At 43.3% G+C, this 21,153-nt stretch overlaps 1 protein-coding gene across 1 annotated transcript in view; it reads left to right on the top strand.

The window, feature by feature from the left end:
- FBN1 (fibrillin 1) overlaps window positions 1–20,344 on the top strand; it is a 228,157-nt gene extending 207,813 nt beyond the window's left edge. The window contains exons 56-66 of the mRNA XM_045822406.1: window positions 508–639; window positions 2,815–2,940; window positions 3,518–3,724; window positions 5,327–5,452; window positions 5,713–5,835; window positions 8,619–8,735; window positions 9,008–9,136; window positions 10,359–10,478; window positions 14,635–14,866; window positions 17,645–17,819; window positions 19,049–20,344. Coding sequence (XP_045678362.1) covers window positions 508–639; window positions 2,815–2,940; window positions 3,518–3,724; window positions 5,327–5,452; window positions 5,713–5,835; window positions 8,619–8,735; window positions 9,008–9,136; window positions 10,359–10,478; window positions 14,635–14,866; window positions 17,645–17,819; window positions 19,049–19,438 — 1,877 coding nt within the window. The 3' untranslated portion in view covers window positions 19,439–20,344. The remainder of the gene's footprint in view (window positions 1–507; window positions 640–2,814; window positions 2,941–3,517; window positions 3,725–5,326; window positions 5,453–5,712; window positions 5,836–8,618; window positions 8,736–9,007; window positions 9,137–10,358; window positions 10,479–14,634; window positions 14,867–17,644; window positions 17,820–19,048) is intronic.
- Window positions 20,345–21,153: the final 809 nt, after the last annotated feature.

Genomic DNA, 21,153 nt, shown 5'->3' with positions numbered 1-21,153 from the left:
TATCTGTGATGGGAGATGTCACTCCAAAGCTTCCAATGGTAGAGGAGGACTGGGAATTGGGAAACACTGCTACAGTCCGTGGGCATCATGAGGGTCACCACTGCTACCTTTCTGAGGAAATTGTAGCTTGAGGCATCCAGCTGAGTCAAGGGCTGCGTGACAGGTCCCCGTTAGTTCACTCTGCATTGCGTCCCAGCCATGCTGCAAACGTGAATATATAAAGAAGACATTTCCCATCTTCAAGAAGTTCAACATGAAGAGGTTGAGCCAGAGATATTCTATTCATCAAAAAGGATTAAAAAGTATGCCTCCCACTTCTGAAGAAGTCACTAGTTAGGGAACAATTTCTTCAAGTTCATAGATGGTTAGAAGACATCTTCTCATTCTTAGGAGGCCAAAGAGCCCAACAGTGCAAAGGGAAATAGGTTACTTAATACCATTTTTTGTGTGAATGGCAAGAAATTAATGCAGCTTCTCCTGTACATTGTGGTGGCACTCCCTTTCCAGATGAGGATGAGTGCATAGAGGGGAAACACGACTGTGCTGAAAAACAGATGGAATGCAAGAACCTCATCGGCCTGTATATGTGCATTTGTGGGCCTGGGTATCAGCGGAGACCTGACGGAGAAGGCTGTGTCGGTAAGAGAATCCCTGCAGGTGGCTTTGCGTGAGTCCAAAGTGACATAGGATAAAGGGACTTGGGATTACTCCTGGTGAGCACGGTGTTCTTGGCCAGAGCCATTTTACCTCTCTTAACCTTATGGCATTGCTTCCTGTGGAGGTCCCCTTGCCTTGTAATTATCTAGGAATCCCACCAGCACTGTCATTATCTCTCTCTGAGCTGGCTCTTGCCCACCTTCTCAGCCCGTTTTGCTGCCAAGATTGAAATATCAGGTATTTTCTCTATGGCACAGGTGGCAAACAGAAGGCCCATGGGCCGAATCCATCCCTCCACCTTGTTTTATGCAGCCTGCCACCTTGTTCTACCTAGCAGCAGCACTGAGCTCCTTGCCCCTAGTTAAGGAGTGGCTGCATTTATACAGTTCTAAAATTATATTCGGCCCTTTGAAGGTAACTGTGAGGCTGATGTGGCCCCTGGTGAAAATGAATTTGACACCCCTGTTCTATAGCCTTCCTTCACTTTTTTATCTTCACTTTTTTATACTCCTTTGTTTTGGGGTCAGTTCTGTTTACCACATTGGAATTCTATTCTTACCTATTGACCCAACTTTGCTACTAGTACTCTGACATTGAGTTTTGATACCAGGTCCCTTGGAACCAGGAATATCACTAAATCGGTGAGATCTACCTCCAGAGCATCTGGAACTGTCTAGAGTGGGTCCTAGGCAATGGTACTCTATAGTTCCCCCAGGTTTTATAATGTGAATCCAGCATTAAAAACCACAGCATTAGACTAGGGGTTGGCAAACCACAGCATGAGGTTCAAACCCAGCCTGCCAGCCCACCACCTGTTTTTATAAACAGAGTTGTATGGGGACATAGCTCTAACCATTCATTCACTTTTTGTCCATGGCTGCTTTTGTGCCACAGTGGCAGAGCAGGATAGAGCCATTGCAACAGAGACCACATGGCCTGCAAAGACTGAAACATTTATTATATACTGTATAATAATATAATAATACTATAATATTACTATTACCCACAGAAAGTTTCCTGACCACTGCTTTAGACAAAAAAAAGGAGAAAATTACTAGAAAACTCCTACATGCATCCTTTTCCTTTTTAATAATCACTGACATTAGCTCACATATTTTATGTTGTCAATCAAGACTCTTAAAAACCTCACTGTCCCCTTACTCTGTAAGATACAGAATGAAATAGTGATAAAAGAGCAGACTTTGAAAGCACAGAAAAAGTACTATGCGGACTGATGAGCACATGCCAGTTCTGGGATCTGCGGCTCTGATCCTCAGCTGCATGTTGGAATCAGCTGGAGAGCTCAGCGTCTGCCCCAGATATTCTGATTTAATGGGTTTGGGCATTGGCATTGCAAACCTGTTTTAACACTCTCTGGATGTTACCTTCCAACTCCCTGCCTCTCTTCTTGAGATCTCTGCCTCAGGGGTTTGGGACAATTAGAGGGATACACCTGTGCACATTATTTGTGATCTTTCTAAGTAATCTTCAGACAATTCTAAGAATGTACAGCCACCTTCATGCTTCTCTCTAAACCTGGGAGACTAAATTATTTCTTAATAACATTGTCAAGTATTACAGTAAACATAATCTATGTTGAATTGGAAGGTTAGTCTAGACAAACTCCCTTAGGTCACAACTATTGCAGATATTACACGAATGAAGTATTGCAATATTTCTTTAACTTGTTGATTTTAAAATTAAGAATTTTCTTCCTTCATTTGAAATAATCCTTTGAGAATCTTCTTTATGTACAGATATGGAAAGTTTTAAGTTTTATTAAGTAAGTGTACATAGAGTGCTATCGTCTGTGTTCTAAGTGCAGGAAGGCACCATCAGTCATGTTATTTAAAGGGCAGAGGTGCACACATGCAGACTTGTGTGTCTGTCTGTATGTGTGCGGTTCACCTCTGGGAAGGCTCATTGGAAAACTGGCAGTAACACAGCTGACTCCCCAGAAGGGAATTTCGTGGTTGGGGGATGGGGAGAAAGGGAGAATTTTTCTGAGTACACTCTCGTACCTTTTGTATTTGGAACCATGTGAATAGCTTACCTAGTACTCACAAACTGAATGTTTTTAAAAAAGAAAGAATCCATGCTTGTACAAAGTGGTCAGATGACTCCTCTTGTTTTCGGCCCTGCGCTGAACCCACGCAGATGAGAACGAGTGTCAGACCAGGCCGGGGATCTGCGAGAACGGGCGCTGCCTCAACACCCGGGGCAGCTACACCTGCGAGTGCAACGATGGCTTCACGGCCAGCCCCGCGCAGGACGAGTGCCTCGGTGAGTACCGCCACAGCCCGCCTGCTCTTGTGGCCCCAGCCTCCGTGCGAGGAGGCTCGAAACCCAGATCTCTTGTTCCCAATAACACAGATTGTCAAAATTTGAGAAAGGTTAAAAATGTTCATATTTTGGAGATGACTCAATGACCAAATGTCCATTGGGCTTAGCACCACCCCGCAGCTCAATTCTTCCTTTGCTAATTGTATCACTGAATCACTGGTTTGGAATGTCTTTCTCGGCTGCCTTTGGGAACCCCTGGTGCTCAGGATGTTTCCTTGTGTTTCTCTGTTTCTCTCTCTCTCTGTAGCATGACTATTCCCCCTGCTTCTGGGAGCAGACAGAGTTGTAACCTTGGCTAGACCAATGCCTTTCTGCCTACTTACTGCATTTCGTGTTTGTTTCCTCAGATGCCATCCTTTCTGTCTTACTGCAGTTTCCAGCTTCCCCTTCTCGCTCCTTCTCACCCAGGGTAAAGTGTTACATCCCTTTGGGGCTTCATATCTGAGCAAATTTTTGATACCTTGCTATGCTCATAAAACGTCCTAAAATCCTGTTTGTAATCGGATGTCCCCTCCAGACAACCGGGAAGGATACTGCTTCACGGAGGTGCTCCAGAACATGTGTCAGATTGGCTCAAGCAACAGGAACCCCGTCACCAAGTCCGAATGCTGCTGCGACGGCGGGCGAGGCTGGGGTCCCCACTGTGAGATTTGCCCTTTCCAGGGGACCGTGGCGTTCAAAAAGCTCTGCCCGCATGGCCGAGGATTTATGACCAATGGAGCAGGTACTGCATTTTGTTCTGATTTATAGCCGTTGGAGCAGTGACTTCATTCAGTTCAAAAATATTTGCAGGGGATTTGTTTGTTTGCTTTATGAAAAACAGATGAGAATATAGAATCTATGGTATGAACCTAGGCTGAGCTGTACAGTTGAGTCTGACAAAAATTCTTCCTTATGGTATTTTAGACTTCCAAGGCCATGTTGCTGAAGTGCCCCAGGTCCCCCCTGATTCAGTTGGGTGTGCTTGAGTCCCTGCCTCTGCACTAGAAGGACTCTTTGACATTTTAAACAAAAGCTTATTATGTGTTGTTGGTTACTCAGAATATAATTCTTAGATGAACATTGCAATACTGTTCATTAAATTCCTTGACTAGTATACCAATATGTACTTCAGCTCTTAAAATGGACTGAAATATACACAATCCTGATATGCAAAACACACAGCAGCCTCTAGAAAAGCACAGCTGCTTTCATGTGAGAAGAAGGAGGAGGCTGTCAAAGCACCCGAGGCGAACTGAAGAAGACTTCTGGGTCTAGCCATAGTAATTGCAATTGTTTCTAGTTTCATAAATGAGAGAGGAGACATCTTGAGTTCCTTGGAGGAGGAAGGGATTGGAGGAGAGAGGATGTGTGTTGGAAAGATGTGGTTGAAGGTAAAGGAACAGGACAGGATGTGATAAATGCATAGGTTTGATGGGATGACCACAGGAAACTCGTGGTTCTTTGAAGGATAAAATGAAGTGGTGGGAACAGCTCATTTCTTGAGACCAAATGAAAGTGTGCTAAATTGTATCTCAGAGTAAAGTGGAAAAATTCAGGAAAAACATCAGTTGTTGGTAAGAAATGGTTACTTGGCAATTCAAAGTCTAAGAACTTCCTTGGTATTGGCCCCCCACCAAGCAGAAAGGAGATAGAGGGGTCAAGGTGGGGAGGGCAGTGGCTTTAATGCTGGACAGTGCATATTGATCGACTCTTTCACCCTGGGTGGAGCAGAGTGAAGGTCTCTCTTCCTTAGCAGGCCGCCGTCGCAGCCCGGGAATCCACCTGGAGCCTCCCTCACCAAAGGAGTAGAGTTTAGTCAATTTCCCCAATAGAATGCAATTTGGTATTTTTTGGGATGAACCTTAAATGCAACAAAAAGAATACAAAAGAACTTTTCTTCTTATTTTGTATATGCAATGTCAGAAAAAAGGTGGAATTTCCTTGTTGAAAGGATTCACTACTGTGATTCGCCTGTGGAATGCCAGCAGGACGAAAGCCTCATGGCATGAGACGGGCATGGAGCTAATGAACGTGTCTCGACGGGGCAGTTGTCCTATGGACTCGGGAGATAGGGGGAATGAGTATCAATTTAGAAGGAAAATTGTTTTTAAAGTTTTCTCCTATCCTGATTAGTTTATTACTGCAGTCTGATAAAGTTGTTCTTTGCCTTTCAATATAGTTACCATTACATGTAAAATGTATGCTGTCATCCTTTTGGTTCAGTTTCTTAGGTTCATAATATAGTAACACAGATTATTGGTGCTTGCACTGACGTGACCCCTACATGTTAAGATTGTCCATTTTAATGCCTTTCTTATTTTAATTTCTACTTATTAAATTACAGATATCGATGAGTGCAAGGTTATCCATGATGTTTGCCGACATGGGGAATGTTTCAATGACAGAGGGTCCTATCATTGCAACTGTATAACTGGCTACACCCAAGATATCACTGGGACGGCCTGCATAGGTGAGTGCTCTGTTTCTGATGGTTTATTAACCCAGGTAGAAATTGTAGATTGTGGCACAAAAATAAAATCCTCAAGCTAAAGATAAAACAAAACTAAAAAGCCTATATAATTTCATAGGAAAACATAAGACAAGGATCAAAGACTACACAGAGTTTACTTTTTCTTTTCTCAAAACAAAAATTCTTTGTTAACCTTGTGGGTATTGAGTATTTATGTATCCTTTTAGACAGGCATTCACACTGCGTCTCTTTGATCGTAGATCTGAATGAGTGCAACCAGGCTCCCAAACCCTGCAACTTTATCTGCAAAAACACAGAGGGGAGTTACCAGTGTTCATGCCCCAAAGGCTACATTCTGCAGGATGATGGGAGGAGCTGCAAAGGTAAAGTAGAATGTGCCTTCACCCACTCACCTGCCTTCTGAACACAAGGTTGCTGAAAGACTCTGCAGCAAGAGGTGCTTCCCTAGGTCGGTGCCTCCATGGAGGCTCCCCGTGCTGGAGGCAGGGAGGCTGAGGCCAGGGAGATGCCAGAGGACCAGTGATGGTCCAGCAGGCATCGGTGGGTGCCATCCCTGAGGGTCTCAGAGACAGTAGGACCGGTTCTACACAGTTCGGCGTATGATGGATCCCTACTTGGTTACCTCCTTTCTGCTTTCTGTTTACTGCATTTGTGTAGTCCAACTGTTCAACAACTAAATAGCCTAGGTCTCCAGCACAGTCCAGCCTCCTACTAATTGGTGCCACGATCCCAGAGGACATTGTACCTAAGTAAGTAAGCAAGCACTTTGTCTAGGCTTTTGTTCTGCAAAATAGGGTCATTCCTGTCCTTTAGGAGCTTATCTGAGACATAAATTTCGCAAAGAATTAAGAAACAGCCAAAGTCTATGCAGAAATCCCTCACCAACCCAGAATTCTTGCAAAATTCTGTTGAAGTAAACAAACTCCTGTTACCAGATTTCCCAACAATGAGAACTTCATATGCTTTGTGACTAGCACATGGCAGTGACACTGAAGAACAATTTGGAAAATGAGGGATTCGGAGGAGGTAGACCAGATGGCAGAACAACAGTTAGAGCATTCTGACATGAAATATTGAAGGAGGAAAAGGGAAATAAAGGGAGTCAAATGGCGGGATGGCAGGATGGCAGAAGTGGAGTGCGGAGAGAAGTAGGGCCCTTGTGCCCTTCCCCAGGTCTGCTGGAAGGGAGAGGGTTAAGAAGCCAGTGACACAGGATCATGGGATGGACAACAGCCCAAGGTTGTCCTGTGCAGCATGGATTTTATGTGCTCCTGTTATTTGCAGGAGATGAAGTTGAGAGACCTACTAAAAAATGCTGACTGCCTTAAAGGAAGAGCTGCCCATAGCTTTGCTCTTCTCAAACACAGAACTTACTTTACATCTCGGCTGCACAGTGAGCTGTGGGTGGTGTGAGGCTGTCACTCAGAGCCATGAACATTTTCATGTGAATGAAGAACCAAATTCAGGGGGAAATTTCCTCTCTGTAACAAGCAAAACAAATTTACAGTACTTTTCTAAGCCACGAGGGCAGAAAATCCTCAAAATATATAGCAATTAAGAGATGCGACATGAAAATTAAATGTATGGTAGTGATTAAGTTCTTTCACAAATCATTAAAAGCATCAGTAATTCTCTTTTTGTGGTTTTAGAAATGTAAAAATAGCTATATGATTTTTACAGATCCGCTTACAACACAAATCCCTCTCTCCTATTTTTCTTATGAGGTCTAATTCTTCTACATACTTGACATATATGACTAAATTTCAAAATGAGTGATGCAGATACATGTACTGTTGAAATGAGAGGAAAGAGGCTTGAAGGGTAGGCCTGGGGCAATATGGGACCAGCACTACCCCCTGAGAGATGGGTAGGATCCAGATAAGAGGGAAGAGATTTTCTTGGAGGCGAGAACAGCCAGTGATGCTGTTCTGAATGTGGCATAGCTATAAAATAGCTATGTAAGAAATCACTGAGTCGTCTTCTTCACCTGTTTGCAGGTGAGCCTCAGCAAGCATGGGACGGTGCCCTAGCAAGGCCCCTTGGGTCATACCAGCAGGGGGCACACAGCTGTCAATAATACAGACACTGGGAAAGCAGAAACAGCACCCGCCCCACCCCCACCCCCAGCAGTGGAGGGAGCACCGGATTGGCTCCATTTTAAGAGAAGTCAGCACTGGGAGAAATATGGAGGGGTTCTGTCACTTGAGGTCCACTCCAGGTGTTCTTCTAGCCAGGAACTGGTCTGCAGCTCTAAGCCCAGCTCTATGTGCAGTGATAAAAGATCGTAAGAAAGGCAGGAAAAGAGAGAGGAAGGGAAGGAGGCAGATAAGAAGGGTTCTGAATTTACAGTTATTTTTTTAAGTTAAAAATCAACTAAAAGTTGAGACATTCTTTGAGACATCTCCTGACATTAGTAATAGCAATGGAGCTGAGAATGAGCCTTGAAGTTCCAGCAGCAAAGACAGAGTCCTGGTCAGAGCAGAGGATTTTATGGAGGATTTTTGGGGAATAATGTTGGAAAAATACTGTAGGCAGTTTTTTGAAGTGCTATTAGCTTATCAGAATAAGTACTTTTCTTTCCTTTTGTTCCTTCCTGATTGCTCAACTTCATTTTATCCCGAGGAGGATCTCTAAACAAAGAAGTCAGTTTTGTTTGGTTTGGTTGACCACCTCATTTGAACAGAATAAAAACAGCAAACAGAAAAGAACTAAGTGAACAAATTTCCATCCTCAACATTTCTTTTCATATTTCAACTTGAATAGATCTTGTCAGTGCTCCGGAAATTTTTGAGAATCCCTAGTCTTTTATAACTTTTCTGAAATTCTTATAACTTATCTGAAATTTCTTTCCTAAGGAATTCCCACATTCCTTAGGGAATTCCCACATTCCTTAGGAAAGAAATAACCAAAGGGAACTGGCGTTTCCTTGGGTCCCCCAGAGAGCTACATTTTTTAAATCTAAATTGAGACCACATATTTTTCAAACTTTAGTTCCTGGGTTCTTCCCAGCCATTTGCTGTGGCTCTGTGCTGGCCAGAGTCACTTGAGACCTAGAAATGAAAACTCGGGGCTTCTTCCTAGGACGGCTTCTAGGTACCTGTGCTGTGTGCTTTGACTCCAATGCCCGTCTTGCATTTTCATGTAGATCTTGACGAGTGTGCAACTAAGCAGCACAACTGCCAGTTCCTGTGTGTTAACACCATCGGCAGCTTCACGTGTAAATGTCCTCCTGGCTTTACCCAACACCACACTGCCTGCATTGGTAAGTGGGAGAGGAAAAGACCCTCTGTGGGAGGGAGCTGTGCCTTTAAGTTCTTCTGCTGTTGAGATAAGACAAAAACTCAAAAAACAAAACAAAACAAAACATGGGAGTACATGTGTGTGTATGTGGATGCGAACATGCACATGTGAAAAGTTACAGGCATTTCTTGGTCTTTTCTACGTGAATCATCCCCCTCTCTGCCTTTTAAATAACACAAAGAGAGCTTCGGGGAATTTTAACACCACCCCCTTTACCCACTCTGTTCCTTATAGATAACAACGAGTGCTCCTCTGACATCAACCTGTGTGGCTCGAAGGGCATTTGCCAGAATACTCCTGGAAGCTTCACCTGTGAATGCCAGCGGGGATTCTCTCTGGATCAGAGTGGTGCCAGCTGTGAAGGTGGGTAGGGCCCTCAGCTTGATGCAGCTGGTGGGTCCTCGTGAGGTGGCCTGTGTGACCTCAGTACCTTCATCATCGTCCTCTAGGTGCTCACAACTGAGCACAAGGGGGACACCTAAGTGAGCATGGGAAATGTTTTGCCTGGTTTGCACAGGCCTCATACCTTAGAGATTCCATCTTTTGTTCTTATGCTTGATTGTGTCTATAACGCATGTCTTTCCTAGGTATTTCTGCCCAGTTAGTAATTTAATCTAATAAGGAATGACCTAGTCAAGAAAAATATGTACATTCCTGAGTTTTATTTATTAATTTTCTGGTCACTGAATTCAGAGTCATAAAAGGATTCTCCTAATGTGGATTAAACATATGAGGAATAAGTCTTCTGATAATGTATAATTAAAAGTTTAAATTATTTTTTTAGCAGTTTACCTTTTGATTGACATTTTTTGGATTCTAATTCTGGCACAAGTAAGCAAATATAAAGAATTTACACAACTTACCCATAAAATGCCTTTGTACTTTACATTAATTACTTCATCATTTTTATTTGTAGACTTTACTATAAATAAAACATTCAGAGATATCTGAATTTCTTTCTCCCTGGACGTTCTAAAATCTCCAGAGTAGATATTTTTAAAGTTTTGGTTGAAAATTATAGAATAATTTTTTTATTAAAGATTTTATTTATAAATGAGGGAGAGAAACATCAATGTGTGGTTGCCTCTTGAGTGGCCCCTAGTGGGGGCCTGGCCCACAATCCAGGCATGTGTCCTGACTGGGAATCAAAGTGGCAAACCTTTGGTTTGCAGGCCAGCACTCAATCCACTGAGCCACACCAGCCAGGGCAGAAGAATAATTTTTAAAAAATAAAAACACTAATGGGGATGTAAATTATAGCACAGAGACTATAATCAATAGTATTGTCATAACTACATATGGTGTCAGTGGGTTTTAGACTTATTGGGGTGATCACTTTATGAGTTATATAAGTAATAATCATTATGTTGTACACCTGAAATTAATATAATAGTGTATATCAACTATAACTGAAAAATAAATTTTAAAAAACATAGCTCAGAAAACACAAAACAATAATTTTTTAGGGATCAGATTTGTTATTAAAATTGCCTTTCACTTTAGCATGCATAAAAAAGTTGCTTCAGAGAGTACCTCTGAGACAAGTGGGGATGTGGCTTAAAGGCGGCTCCACCTTCTTTTTCAGACGTGGATGAATGTGAGGGAAACCACCGCTGCCAGCATGGCTGCCAGAACATCATCGGGGGCTACAGGTGCAGCTGCCCGCAGGGCTACCTCCAGCACTACCAGTGGAATCAGTGTGTCGGCAAGTACCTTTACCTTGTTAACAAGATGAACTGCTGTAAGCACCTGTGAGTCAAAATGCTGCTTTCTTTCTGAAAACTTACTCTTGTCATGAAAGCAGCTGATACCATTTAAAATTGCCCTAACCTGGTTGAAACCAGAGGGAAGTTACAGCCTTTGTACAATAACAAAGTAAGAAAGAGAATAATGATAGAGTGCACATCAGGGCATCTGAAATAAATCTTCTAAAGCAGGGGTGTCAAACTCATTTTCACCAGGGGCCACATCAGCCTCGAGTTTGCCTTCAAAGGGCCAAATGTAATTTCAACTCCTTAACAGTTAAAGAGTAGTTACATTTATACAGTCCTAAAATTATTTCGGCCCTTTGGAGGCAACCACAAGCCTAATGTGGCCCCTGGTGAAAATGCGTTTGACACCCCTGTTCTAAAGTTTGTTTTATTGACTGACTTTTAGAGAGAGGGAGTGAGAGAAACATAATTTGTTGTTCCACTTATTTATGTATTCATTGGTTGATTCTTGCATGTGTCCTGACCAGGGATCAAACCCACAAACATGGCATATTGGGACGATGCTCTAACCAACTGAGCTAGTTGACCAGGGCTTGAAATGAAATTTTTTAAGTCAATTTATTGATTCCCAATATCCCTCCCCTCCACCCTTCTGTTGCATCACTAGTCCTCAGCCCACACTTGACTTCTATTCACATCAGGGGCTAACTAGAACTTACTTCTGACCGAAAAATATCAGCCAGCCAGAGGCTATTACGAGTGACTTTTGACCTGAAGACGCAGAAGTGGTTCCATTCAGCTCTACACATCTTTGGGGCAAAGGGCAAGCAGCAGACACAGCAAGTTTTTTTTCAGAATTGCTAAATTCTTTTGAAAATTAAGGGAGACACACAGGCTCTCTCATTAAATTGAAATTATGTCATTTTTGATTGCACAATATCATGGGAAAATAACTCCTAAAGCACATCAGAGAACCAAAACATTGTGAGTTTAGCAGGACCCCTGATCCATCTAGCAGCCAAGCTCTCTGTTTTCCTGTTGAGCACCCAGAAGACCAGGGCGGAAAGTCATCTGTCCTGACACCAGTTCTCTTGTGACATGTCTGGAACTAGAGCCCCAAGGCTCTTAACTTCCTGATGTAAGACTGTCTTTCCAGCATCACAGTCACTTGTTTTTCCACTTCAGAATTACCCATGGAGCACCACTGCAAGCATGGCGCTCAGGTGACCTGTTCTTGCTGCCACACTCTTGGTACAGAGTCCTCCTTGGCAGAGACAAGAGAAATCCTGTTTCTGGGCTGGGGGAGTAGAGGCGGCAGCTCCGCGTTGCGATGCTTCATTTTACTCCAAATAAAGACGCATCATTTGGAGTGTTTCCATTGATCAGAATTGTGTCTCTCTTATCTGGTTTGATTCCTAACAAGACACAATTTTGCAGAAGTGAGTAGCATTGGCGAAAATGACCACAGTGCAAGAGGAGTTTAGACCACATGTCTTGCTGACCAGCTGTCTGGTCTTAATAAAAAGTACTTTTGTCATCATCAACTCAGGGAGGTCTTGGACTTTAATCACCAGATTTTGACACTGTGCACAGAACTTTCAGAGTGAGCTTTGTTGATTGTCTACCCTTATTATGTAGGTTCCTTGAATAAAATTAGAGGTGTGGAGAAAAGATAAGACAGGTGAGGTCTACCATACCTGGGCTTACCCTTCACTCCCTACCCTCAGTCCAGGCCATGCCCTAGTTGCTCAGGGGTTCTACTGTGGCCCCATGAAGAGTGTCTCCTGACTGGGAGTTACAGACAAATAAGTTGATTAAGAAGCAAGAAGAGGTTTGGGAATTTTTGATGCCCAAAAGATACTAGTCCAAACCCAGATAAGCAAGTATAATTTAAACTTTATTTGATTCTCTAGGAGGAAAAAAAATTAAAACAAATAGAAAAGGATGTGAAAGGGGAGAGGAAAGTTCTTGACTGGAGTGGATATTTATAGTAACACAGATGGGTGCTCCAAGTTAAAAAGAACCGAAGAGATGATCTACTCTGACCTTATCCTGAACATACAAACCCTTCTCCTACCTCCTTAGTCATCCAGGTTTGACTTAAATACCACCTTGAAGGGTGTTGCCACTCTTTGCACCGCCTCCTGGGACACGGAGCAGGTGGGAAGTCTGGAGATGGACACAGAGGGGCAAGGTGAAGACAGCCAGGCCAGGGACACCCTCTGCACCAAAGTACACACCCTCGGTTCTTCATTTGCTCTTTGGTGTCCCCGGTCTCCATTGGTCTCTATCTCACACCTCATCTCTAACTTAAAATACGGGGGAGAGAACACAGACAATGGCATATTTCATAACTGTGAAGCCTAAGTGACCTTGAGTGGGCACTTGAGAGTCCTTGGATACAAAGGATCCTCAAACAGATTCAGAACCAGGCACCGAGCCATTGCAGGCCGCTCAATGAATGGCTTTCTTATTGTGTATCTACTCCTCCCTGTAACCACACACAGGAAAGATGGAGGGAAGGAGACAGAGAGGGAGGGAGGAAGGAAGGGAATATGAATATTATATATACAGGGGTGAGGAAAAGTAGGTTTACTGCTGTTTGTATGGAAAGTAATACAACAAAAAATAACACAAGAACAAACTGTGTGTCACAAACTGTGTGTCACACACTGACCACAGCAAGCCCGCCTCCGCCCAGCCCCGTCTGTGCAGGCACACTGCCCCCAGCACTTCTACTCATCTATTTTCCTCATTCCTAAGATTTAAAGTTTTCTGTGTGTAGCAAATAAGGTAAAGCTAGCTAAAGGAGAAAGAAGTACCAGTTTAAATGGGGGCAAGTCTCTTGAGAAACATCGTGGCATAAAGAAGGACACAGGACAGCTGCTGCGGTCACACAGACCTGGTGTGCACTCTGCGCTGCTGCTGCTGCTGCTGCTGCTGCTCTCTGAGCCTCACTTTCTTAACTTATGAAACAGGGTCGTAATACCCACATCCCAGGATTGCTAGGGAAGTAGAGGAAATGAATGTGAAGCACCTAGTGTCCCATCTGTCAGGCAGCAGGCATCTGATAAATATGAATTACCTTTTTCCTCCTCCTTTTCATGGGAAGTATTGATATTTGTTAAGTGAGGAGAAGGCTAATCTACCTGCACTGAAATGAAATATGCCCGAAAATGGACTGTAGCAATTAACAACTGTCTTACCAGCAAGCTTCCAACCTGCCCTACCGAGGCAGGTCTATGAAAATATACTGGATATTTCCAAAAAGTATAAATTAGAAATAATGAGAAACTCAAGGCTCTCTCCCTTCCACTTTATTTTTTCAAAGGCAGATCTTTTCCCTGTTTATTACTATCAGACTTGGCAGGTCCCTGTGGGTAGCCAATCTGCACCATCTGTCTCTCTCGTGGGTTTTTCAGAATTATTGCTCACGAAGTTTGCACGAATCTCTTCCAGCCGCCCTTAGCTTTAACATGGCCCAGACTCTCTGGATGGGAGGCTGGTTTGGACAGGGAGGCCCATTCAGAGATGGGAGTAGACATACCAAAAGATACTATTCATCCCCAGGACAAGCACCAGGGGGCTTTTGCAGATTTTTGAAAAGGAAGTCCAAGTGGGGCAGACACTTTTTGCAGGATGTCAGCCCTTGCCAGCCTTTCACATCCTGAGAGAGGAGGACTGGGAAAGCAGCCTTCAGGAATGTGGTTGGTCTTTGCTCTGAAGAAAGTCATTCCACTGCACAGAGAATCATTGCATAATTCCTTCCCTTCCACCCTGAACCCTGAACCTTAGCTACGAACCAAGCCCACGGCCTTCTGGGGATGCCCACATGGAGCAGAACATACTACTGTTGGCTTCAGATGGAAACTGGAGTCTGTCGGTCCTCAGAATGCCATCCTCTCTTGTGCTCCACCTGATGCATTGCACCTTGTCGGCCGCATTTGTTTGCCACTTGACAAAAGCCCGTGTCCATTTCCACATCTTTCTCTCTTTTTCCTCTCCCCATCCCAGCCACCTCTACCTGCCTTACTTTCCTGAGAGCCTAGTGAGGGTCAGCCGGCTGGCAACAAAGGGCCTGGCCCAGACTCCTCACAAGAAACCTCTGGCTGAGATGACATATGCCTTGTCCTCTGCTTCTTCCTGCAGATGAAAACGAATGCCTCAGTGCTCACATTTGCGGAGGAGCCTCCTGTCACAACACCCTGGGGAGCTACAAGTGCATGTGTCCTGCCGGCTTCCAGTACGAGCAGTTCAGCGGAGGGTGCCAAGACATCAACGAATGTGGCTCTTCACAGGCCCCCTGCAGCTATGGCTGCTCCAACACGGAGGGCGGCTACCTGTGTGGCTGTCCGCCAGGCTACTTCCGAATCGGTCAAGGGTAAGCACTGCTGTGTGTGGTCCTGAGTGGGGGCTCTCTCATTGATAATAAAGTCAAATATACTTCACTCAGAATGACCTCTCCTCATAGAGGAGAATGTTACGTTTTTTAATCCTTGAGTTAATTCCAGTTAGCTATGCAGAAGTTTTGGGATATCTTACTTGAAAGGGGACATCTAGATACCTGGAAATTTATAGAACATCAAACAAAATAATGAAACTGCACTATAAATGCCTCAGTATATGACTTCTCTGTTTCATTCTCTTGATCTTCACATCTTGCTGGAAAGTGATTCATTTCCCAGGAAACGCGGCGGCTGACCCGTGAAAGCGCTGGGCTCACGTAGTACACTGTTGATTCCCTTTCTCCCTGGCCAGGCAGGATTCTGTCCCCACCCAAAATGCCTTCTTGTCCGACTCCTGTTAGGATAAATCAAAAAGATGTGTTTTGTGAGGTCCTTTATGGTTTTAAAATATGTTTTACATTTTGGACTTAAATTTATGTGAAAATGACCAAAAGAGTATTAAACTGAGAGTTAAAATAGTTATTATATTTTCCAGGTAAATTACTTCATTGCATTGTACATGTGTGAGTTGGGACAGAAAAGACCTATTTTTATTTTACTCAGTGTTTAAAACATTTGGTGGTAACTTGTTAAAGTTTAGGTCTTTTTCTGTGGTGAGTTAATCTAGACTTGGATATCTGTTGAGTTTTGGCTATTCTGCGAAGGATTCAAGTTTTAACTTTTTAATTAGGAGCACACAGACATTAAATATACGTACAGACATGCACTGCCTCACACACACGTCCATCCCACACACCAAGCTCCGTATCTCACAGCAGTCGCACACATGTGTCTTCAGGACTGTTAATGTAGTGGTCTTTGATTTCCTGACACAAACGTCCAGCGATTCATTTTGGGTCTGCGTGGACTTGAAGGTGAAAAGAATGCTTCATGGGAGACACACAGAATGCCAGCCACAGGACACAGAGTCCCAGATGTCTATGTTGGCTCCTAGGAGACTCATTCTTTATAAGTTTAATGCCAGAACCATTTCCCAGCAAAAAATTGTGACACTCCACACTGGCTTCTGGCCAGTGGGGCTTCGTAGTCACACTTCTTGTAAGTGGTGTCTCAGGGACATGAAAACGCTGGGAGGGAGTTCTGATGAAGGAACCAAAGCCTGTAAATTTGGGGTTTGCCCTTCTATAACTGAATCACTGTGTGTGAGTGTAGATGCACACAGGATGAGCAGTTGCCATTTCATCCATTTTTAAAAATTCTCACCTGAGGATGTAGTTATTGATTCTAGAAGGAAGAGAGGGAGGGACAAAGGGAGGGGGGAGGGGGAAGAATATTGATGTGAGAGGTACATCTTGATTGCCTCTCCTACATGCCCTGACTGGTGATCAAACCCACAGCCTTGGTATGTGCCGTGACCGGGGATTGAACCACAACCTTTTGTTTCATGGGATGATGCTCCAATCAACTGAGCCACCTGGACAGGGCTAATATGGTCCATTTCTATTGTTTCTATACATTTCAAGTTGCAAGGTAAAGGAAGAGGAAAGGAAATATATTGGGCTCTGGCAGAATTACAGAAAATAGTAGGAATCAGTAAACTGTAGGAAAATATTTTGTAAAATATTCTGCTCACTGGCATTGTGTATTGAATCTTAAAGGCATAAAAGGAAGATGGGTTATAAAGAGTAAACCAACTAATACAGAAAAAGAGATAAGTAATATTTGGTCTACACTTTGACCCATCAGTAGAAATCTACCCATTTATAACCATTTTAGCTTCTCTGTGAATCACTAGAGTGTATCAGGCCCCAAAATAAAGATTCTTTTAGAGTCATTCAAATATTTCAACACATTTTGAAAGGGGAGCCTAGTAAATACATTCCAAGTGGCCTATGAAATAGTAAGCAGAATAAGAAAACAAGGTACTTGTGAAATATGCAAGCCTCCCTCCACAACTTGGCTTTGATAGCTGAGAGGCAAAGAAAAACAGCTGAATTAGTTCTCTCTTGGGCAATGGGTTTGTTTGTCCAGCCTAACATGAGTCAGAGCCAAAGGCCCTAGTTGTTTTGAATGACCTGAAACAATTTCCCACAGTTGGGCAAGTTCCCACAGTTGGACATGTGTTTTATAATTTCATATCTTCACAATGTATTTCTAGGTCAGCTCCAGGTATCACCTAGAGGTCTCTTCAGCAGCTTCAGCCAAAGCAAGAGGTCAAATAATAGAGATTTCACAGAAGTTCGAGTTATGAAGGGCAGTGAAGTGGCAGTGGTGGAACTGGAGGCGGCAGTGATGGTATTCATTTACTGGAAAGAGGACAGGGACGGAACAGGGATGCCTTTCTAACTCCCATGGAGCATATTTCATAAAAAGAAGACATTTTTATTTAACCTCCCAAATCACATGGGCTTTCCTCATTCTCTGTTCCTCTCTTGCTTCCACTCCATGTCCCTTTCCCAGTATAAGCACAGCAAACCGCCTGCCATATTAGGTTTGGGGAATGAAGTGGGAAATCAGTATGCAAAATAGGGCCTTAAGAGATTAGAGAAAAATTAACAAACTCAGGGAACTGGGAAGTAGCGGTGAAACACAGAGGACTTCAGTATGGTTCCTGGAACCAGCCAGTCATCCGATGGGCATACAGTCAAGGGCTGACTGTGGCCAGGCAGGCTCCAGGCCTCACCAGAACTCTCACACCCCCTTCCTCCTGGCCCCCTCCTAATGACAAATGTCTGTGCTACTCTCTACCACAGACACTGTGTTTCTGGAATGGGCATGGGCCGAGGAGGCCCAGAGCCACCTGTCAGCGGAGAAATGGATGACAATTCACTCTCCCCAGAGTCTTGCTATGAGTGTAAGATCAACGGCTACCCCAAACGGGGCAGGAAACGGAGGAGCACAAACGGAACGGACGCTGTTGACATTGAGGTGGGTCAGAAGTGGCTTCCCCTGATGTCACCTACTGCAGAACACCCTTCCACATTCCTGTGGTTTCCTCCAAAGATGCTCCAAAGGGAGAAAAGTCACCCTGGGGAGAAAATCCAGACATTCCCTGAGCTCCAAGCTGCATTTTACCAGAGTCTGTGGGGCACTCTGGAGTTTCTTGCTGCCTTTAGGGAGTGGCCATTTGAAGGTTTTCACTACGTGCTCATTTCCTCTGTCTCGCCAAAAAAAAAAAAAAAAAAAAAAGTCAGACATCCACCCAAAGTCTGCTGAAAGGACAAGGTCTAAACCAGAACAGCAGGTGGGCAGAATAGTGAAGTGGCACGGTGCTCCCGGCCCGGGGACACCCAGTTCTGCAACGAGAGGCTCCTCTTCTGGAAAGGGCCATGTGGAGTGTGAGGGAACTTGGATTCCAGACAAAAACAACATGGAGCTTAGGCAGCCTGGTTTTCTTTGCCTACGGCTGCTGCAGCCTCTCAGTCAACTCAGAAATGCACAGATACTCACCCAGACCTCTGGCTCCTGGCCCAGAGAATCCAGCACATCTGGTCCCAGAGAGGCAAGCAAGAAGCCAGGTGTAAAGAATTGAATATTAGCAGATCATCAGAGTCAGGAAGTAGGTTCATAGGTGTGTCCTTCGCAGGAAACGGTTTCGCATCCGTGAACAAAATTGAAATAGACTGGTTCTTTCTTAGCATCGGTGCTGCCACACATCCGCTGAGGTTTGGGAGATAAGTCTTTGGAAAGAAAATAATCTTTTAAAACAGTGGTTCTCAAATTTGAGTGTGCAGCTAAATTGTCTGAGAGGCTTGTGCAGCTAAATTGTCTGAGAGGCTTGTTGAAGTGGATTTCTGAGAGCCGCCCCCAGGCTGGGAGGCAGCAAGGATCTGCATTTCTAATTGATTCCCAGGCGATACGGATGCTGCCCAGAGACCACGCTCTGAGACCCCCTGAATTAAAAGGCCTCTACATAAAAGTGACTTCAACTTGCCTCCCTTCTGGCATAAGTTTAATGTTTTTTAATATCATAAATGTGTACCAATTTCACACGTTTGTGGCTTAAGCAATGTTTTATGAACGTGCCCTTTCAACATGGTTTATACAACCCGAGAAGAAAGTTGTGTTAGTGTGAGAGTCGAGTCACTGTTTTTTAATTATGGAAAAGAAGTGGTACATACACATTTTAGTTAACACCTCACTGTGTGTCTTTTCAGGATCAACCAGAGACAGAAGCCAACGTGAGTCTTGCCAGTTGGGATGCTGAGAAGACAGCCATGTTCTCTTTCAATATTTCCCACATCAGTAACAAGGTCCGAATCCTAGAACTCCTTCCAGCTCTTACAACTCTGACGAATCACAACAGATACTTGATTGAATCTGGAAATGAAAACGGCTTCTTCAAAATCAACCAAAAGGAAGGGATCAGCTACCTCCACTTCACAAAGAAGAAGCCAGTGGCTGGAACCTATTCATTACAAATCAGCAGTACTCCACTTTATAAAAAGAAAGAACTTAATCAGCTAGAAGATAAATATGACAAAGACTACCTCAGTGGTGAACTGGGTGATAATCTGAAGATGAAAATTCAGATTTTGCTTCATTAATTCACCATCCAGAGACCAAATAATTAAAAAACAAAGATAGATAGGTAGAACTGAATTTTTTCCCCAATCAGAATTTTAATATCATAGGTACAATCTTTCACCACATCGATTTCTATAAATAAGCACTATTCTTGTATTATGAAAGCAAGGTACAGGTGATTACCCTACTTCAAAACAACCACTTTCTCAGGCTTCTCATGTGTGTAGCTAAGCTACCTTGTCGTATGTGTTAATTCTTGAAAACTGGGATGTGTATTTCCACGGGGGGCGGGCCATTCATGCTCACGTGCCGTCCTTCTAGCAGACGCACAGGGGTGTGCTTCCAATTGATGGACTGTTCTATTCTATTTTTTTTTCAGATTTTTAAACTTTGCTTCTCCAAATAAAAGTACTAGGTTGGCCATTTCTAATATCTATTTGGTGCTAGTAAATTCTCAAACTAGATTCATAAATGGACTGTAATATTTACACAACTTAGAAACCAAATTTCAAGTATTCAGCTCAAATACTTCATTAATTTCAATCAACCAAAGTTAGTTCAGTAGCTTATCTCAGTTATGAGTATAATACATTACATGTAAATTAAGAGTGTGTATACTGTAATCGTGCTATTTTTTATCATTGAAACATTTATAAACTAGAATAATAATGCCCTTAATATGAGGGTTTGTAATGGTGCTTATTAAGACCAAAGACTTGTTAAATGTGTACACCGAGTGGTATTGAAGTTTCTGTGACTGTCCCGCGCGTGCATGGAGGCCTGGGAGGACCGGGAAACAGCCTCAGCAGCCAGAGGACCAGTGCATCCTTCTTCACACCTGCGCAACCTGCCAAGATTACCCTCCGCCATTCTTGTCAACAAGGGGTTCATGTCATAAATGTCACAATAAAACAGTCTCTTCTTTTTTTTAGTGTCCCCCTTGGCTCTGTGTTCTTGCATGGATGTGGGATTGGAGGGGCCATATGGAGGCCAAAGAAAGTCTCCTGAATGTGAATTATCTTGGGTCTGTTACTTGCAGCTGCTAAAGGTGCCAAAGGTATAACCTCTATAAGCAAATTGAACAAATTTGAGTCACTCTCTTGTTTTATAGTTCACTAAAGATAGTGTTATTTCTCACCAATAAGTAATTTAGATTGTAGCATTATTTCTAAAGCATGGCCTAATTACTCTGGTGACTTTTAAACTGTTAGACTTAAGTGCTTTAAAATATCAAGTTTAGTCGTTGTCTTAGAGCACATGCATTTCATTACACAAGATTTATCATGCCCCTTTCTCTCAAATATACACACAGTGCTGGCAAGCCTTAGGTGTTCCATCCCTCCTTCCCCGCTAAACATCTGTTGTTAGTCAGTGCTAGTCTAATTACAAAGGGATAATTCCAAATTGAATCCAATGGAAGGCTATACCTCTTGTTTTCTGAATGTTGTATCTTGAAAATGCAGTTTTATTTTAAGTACAATATTGAATATTTAATAGTTAAGCTCATTCAAACGATATGAAATTATTTTTAAAATCCCGAAGGCCAGTAAAGTAAAGGGCCATAAAAATAAAGGTGAACAAGATCGCTGCATGCGGGACACAGACAAGCCCTCCCAAAATCTGCAAAGAGCTGAACTAAAGAAGATGGAGGGGGATGTTCCAGAAGACAAAGCCAGAGTCAGTTGGTGTGGAGCCCCGTTTAGCACATACGTGCCTAGTGAAGGAGCCACCCTCT

The sequence above is a fragment of the Phyllostomus hastatus genome, unplaced genomic scaffold (assembly GCF_019186645.2).
Source record: "Phyllostomus hastatus isolate PE091 unplaced genomic scaffold, TTU_PhHast_1.1 phas_scaffold_501, whole genome shotgun sequence".
In the NCBI taxonomy this organism is placed as follows: Eukaryota; Metazoa; Chordata; class Mammalia; order Chiroptera; family Phyllostomidae; genus Phyllostomus; species Phyllostomus hastatus.
The sequence above is the reverse complement of the archived record's forward strand: the minus strand, read 5'-3'. Positions and strand labels throughout refer to the sequence as shown.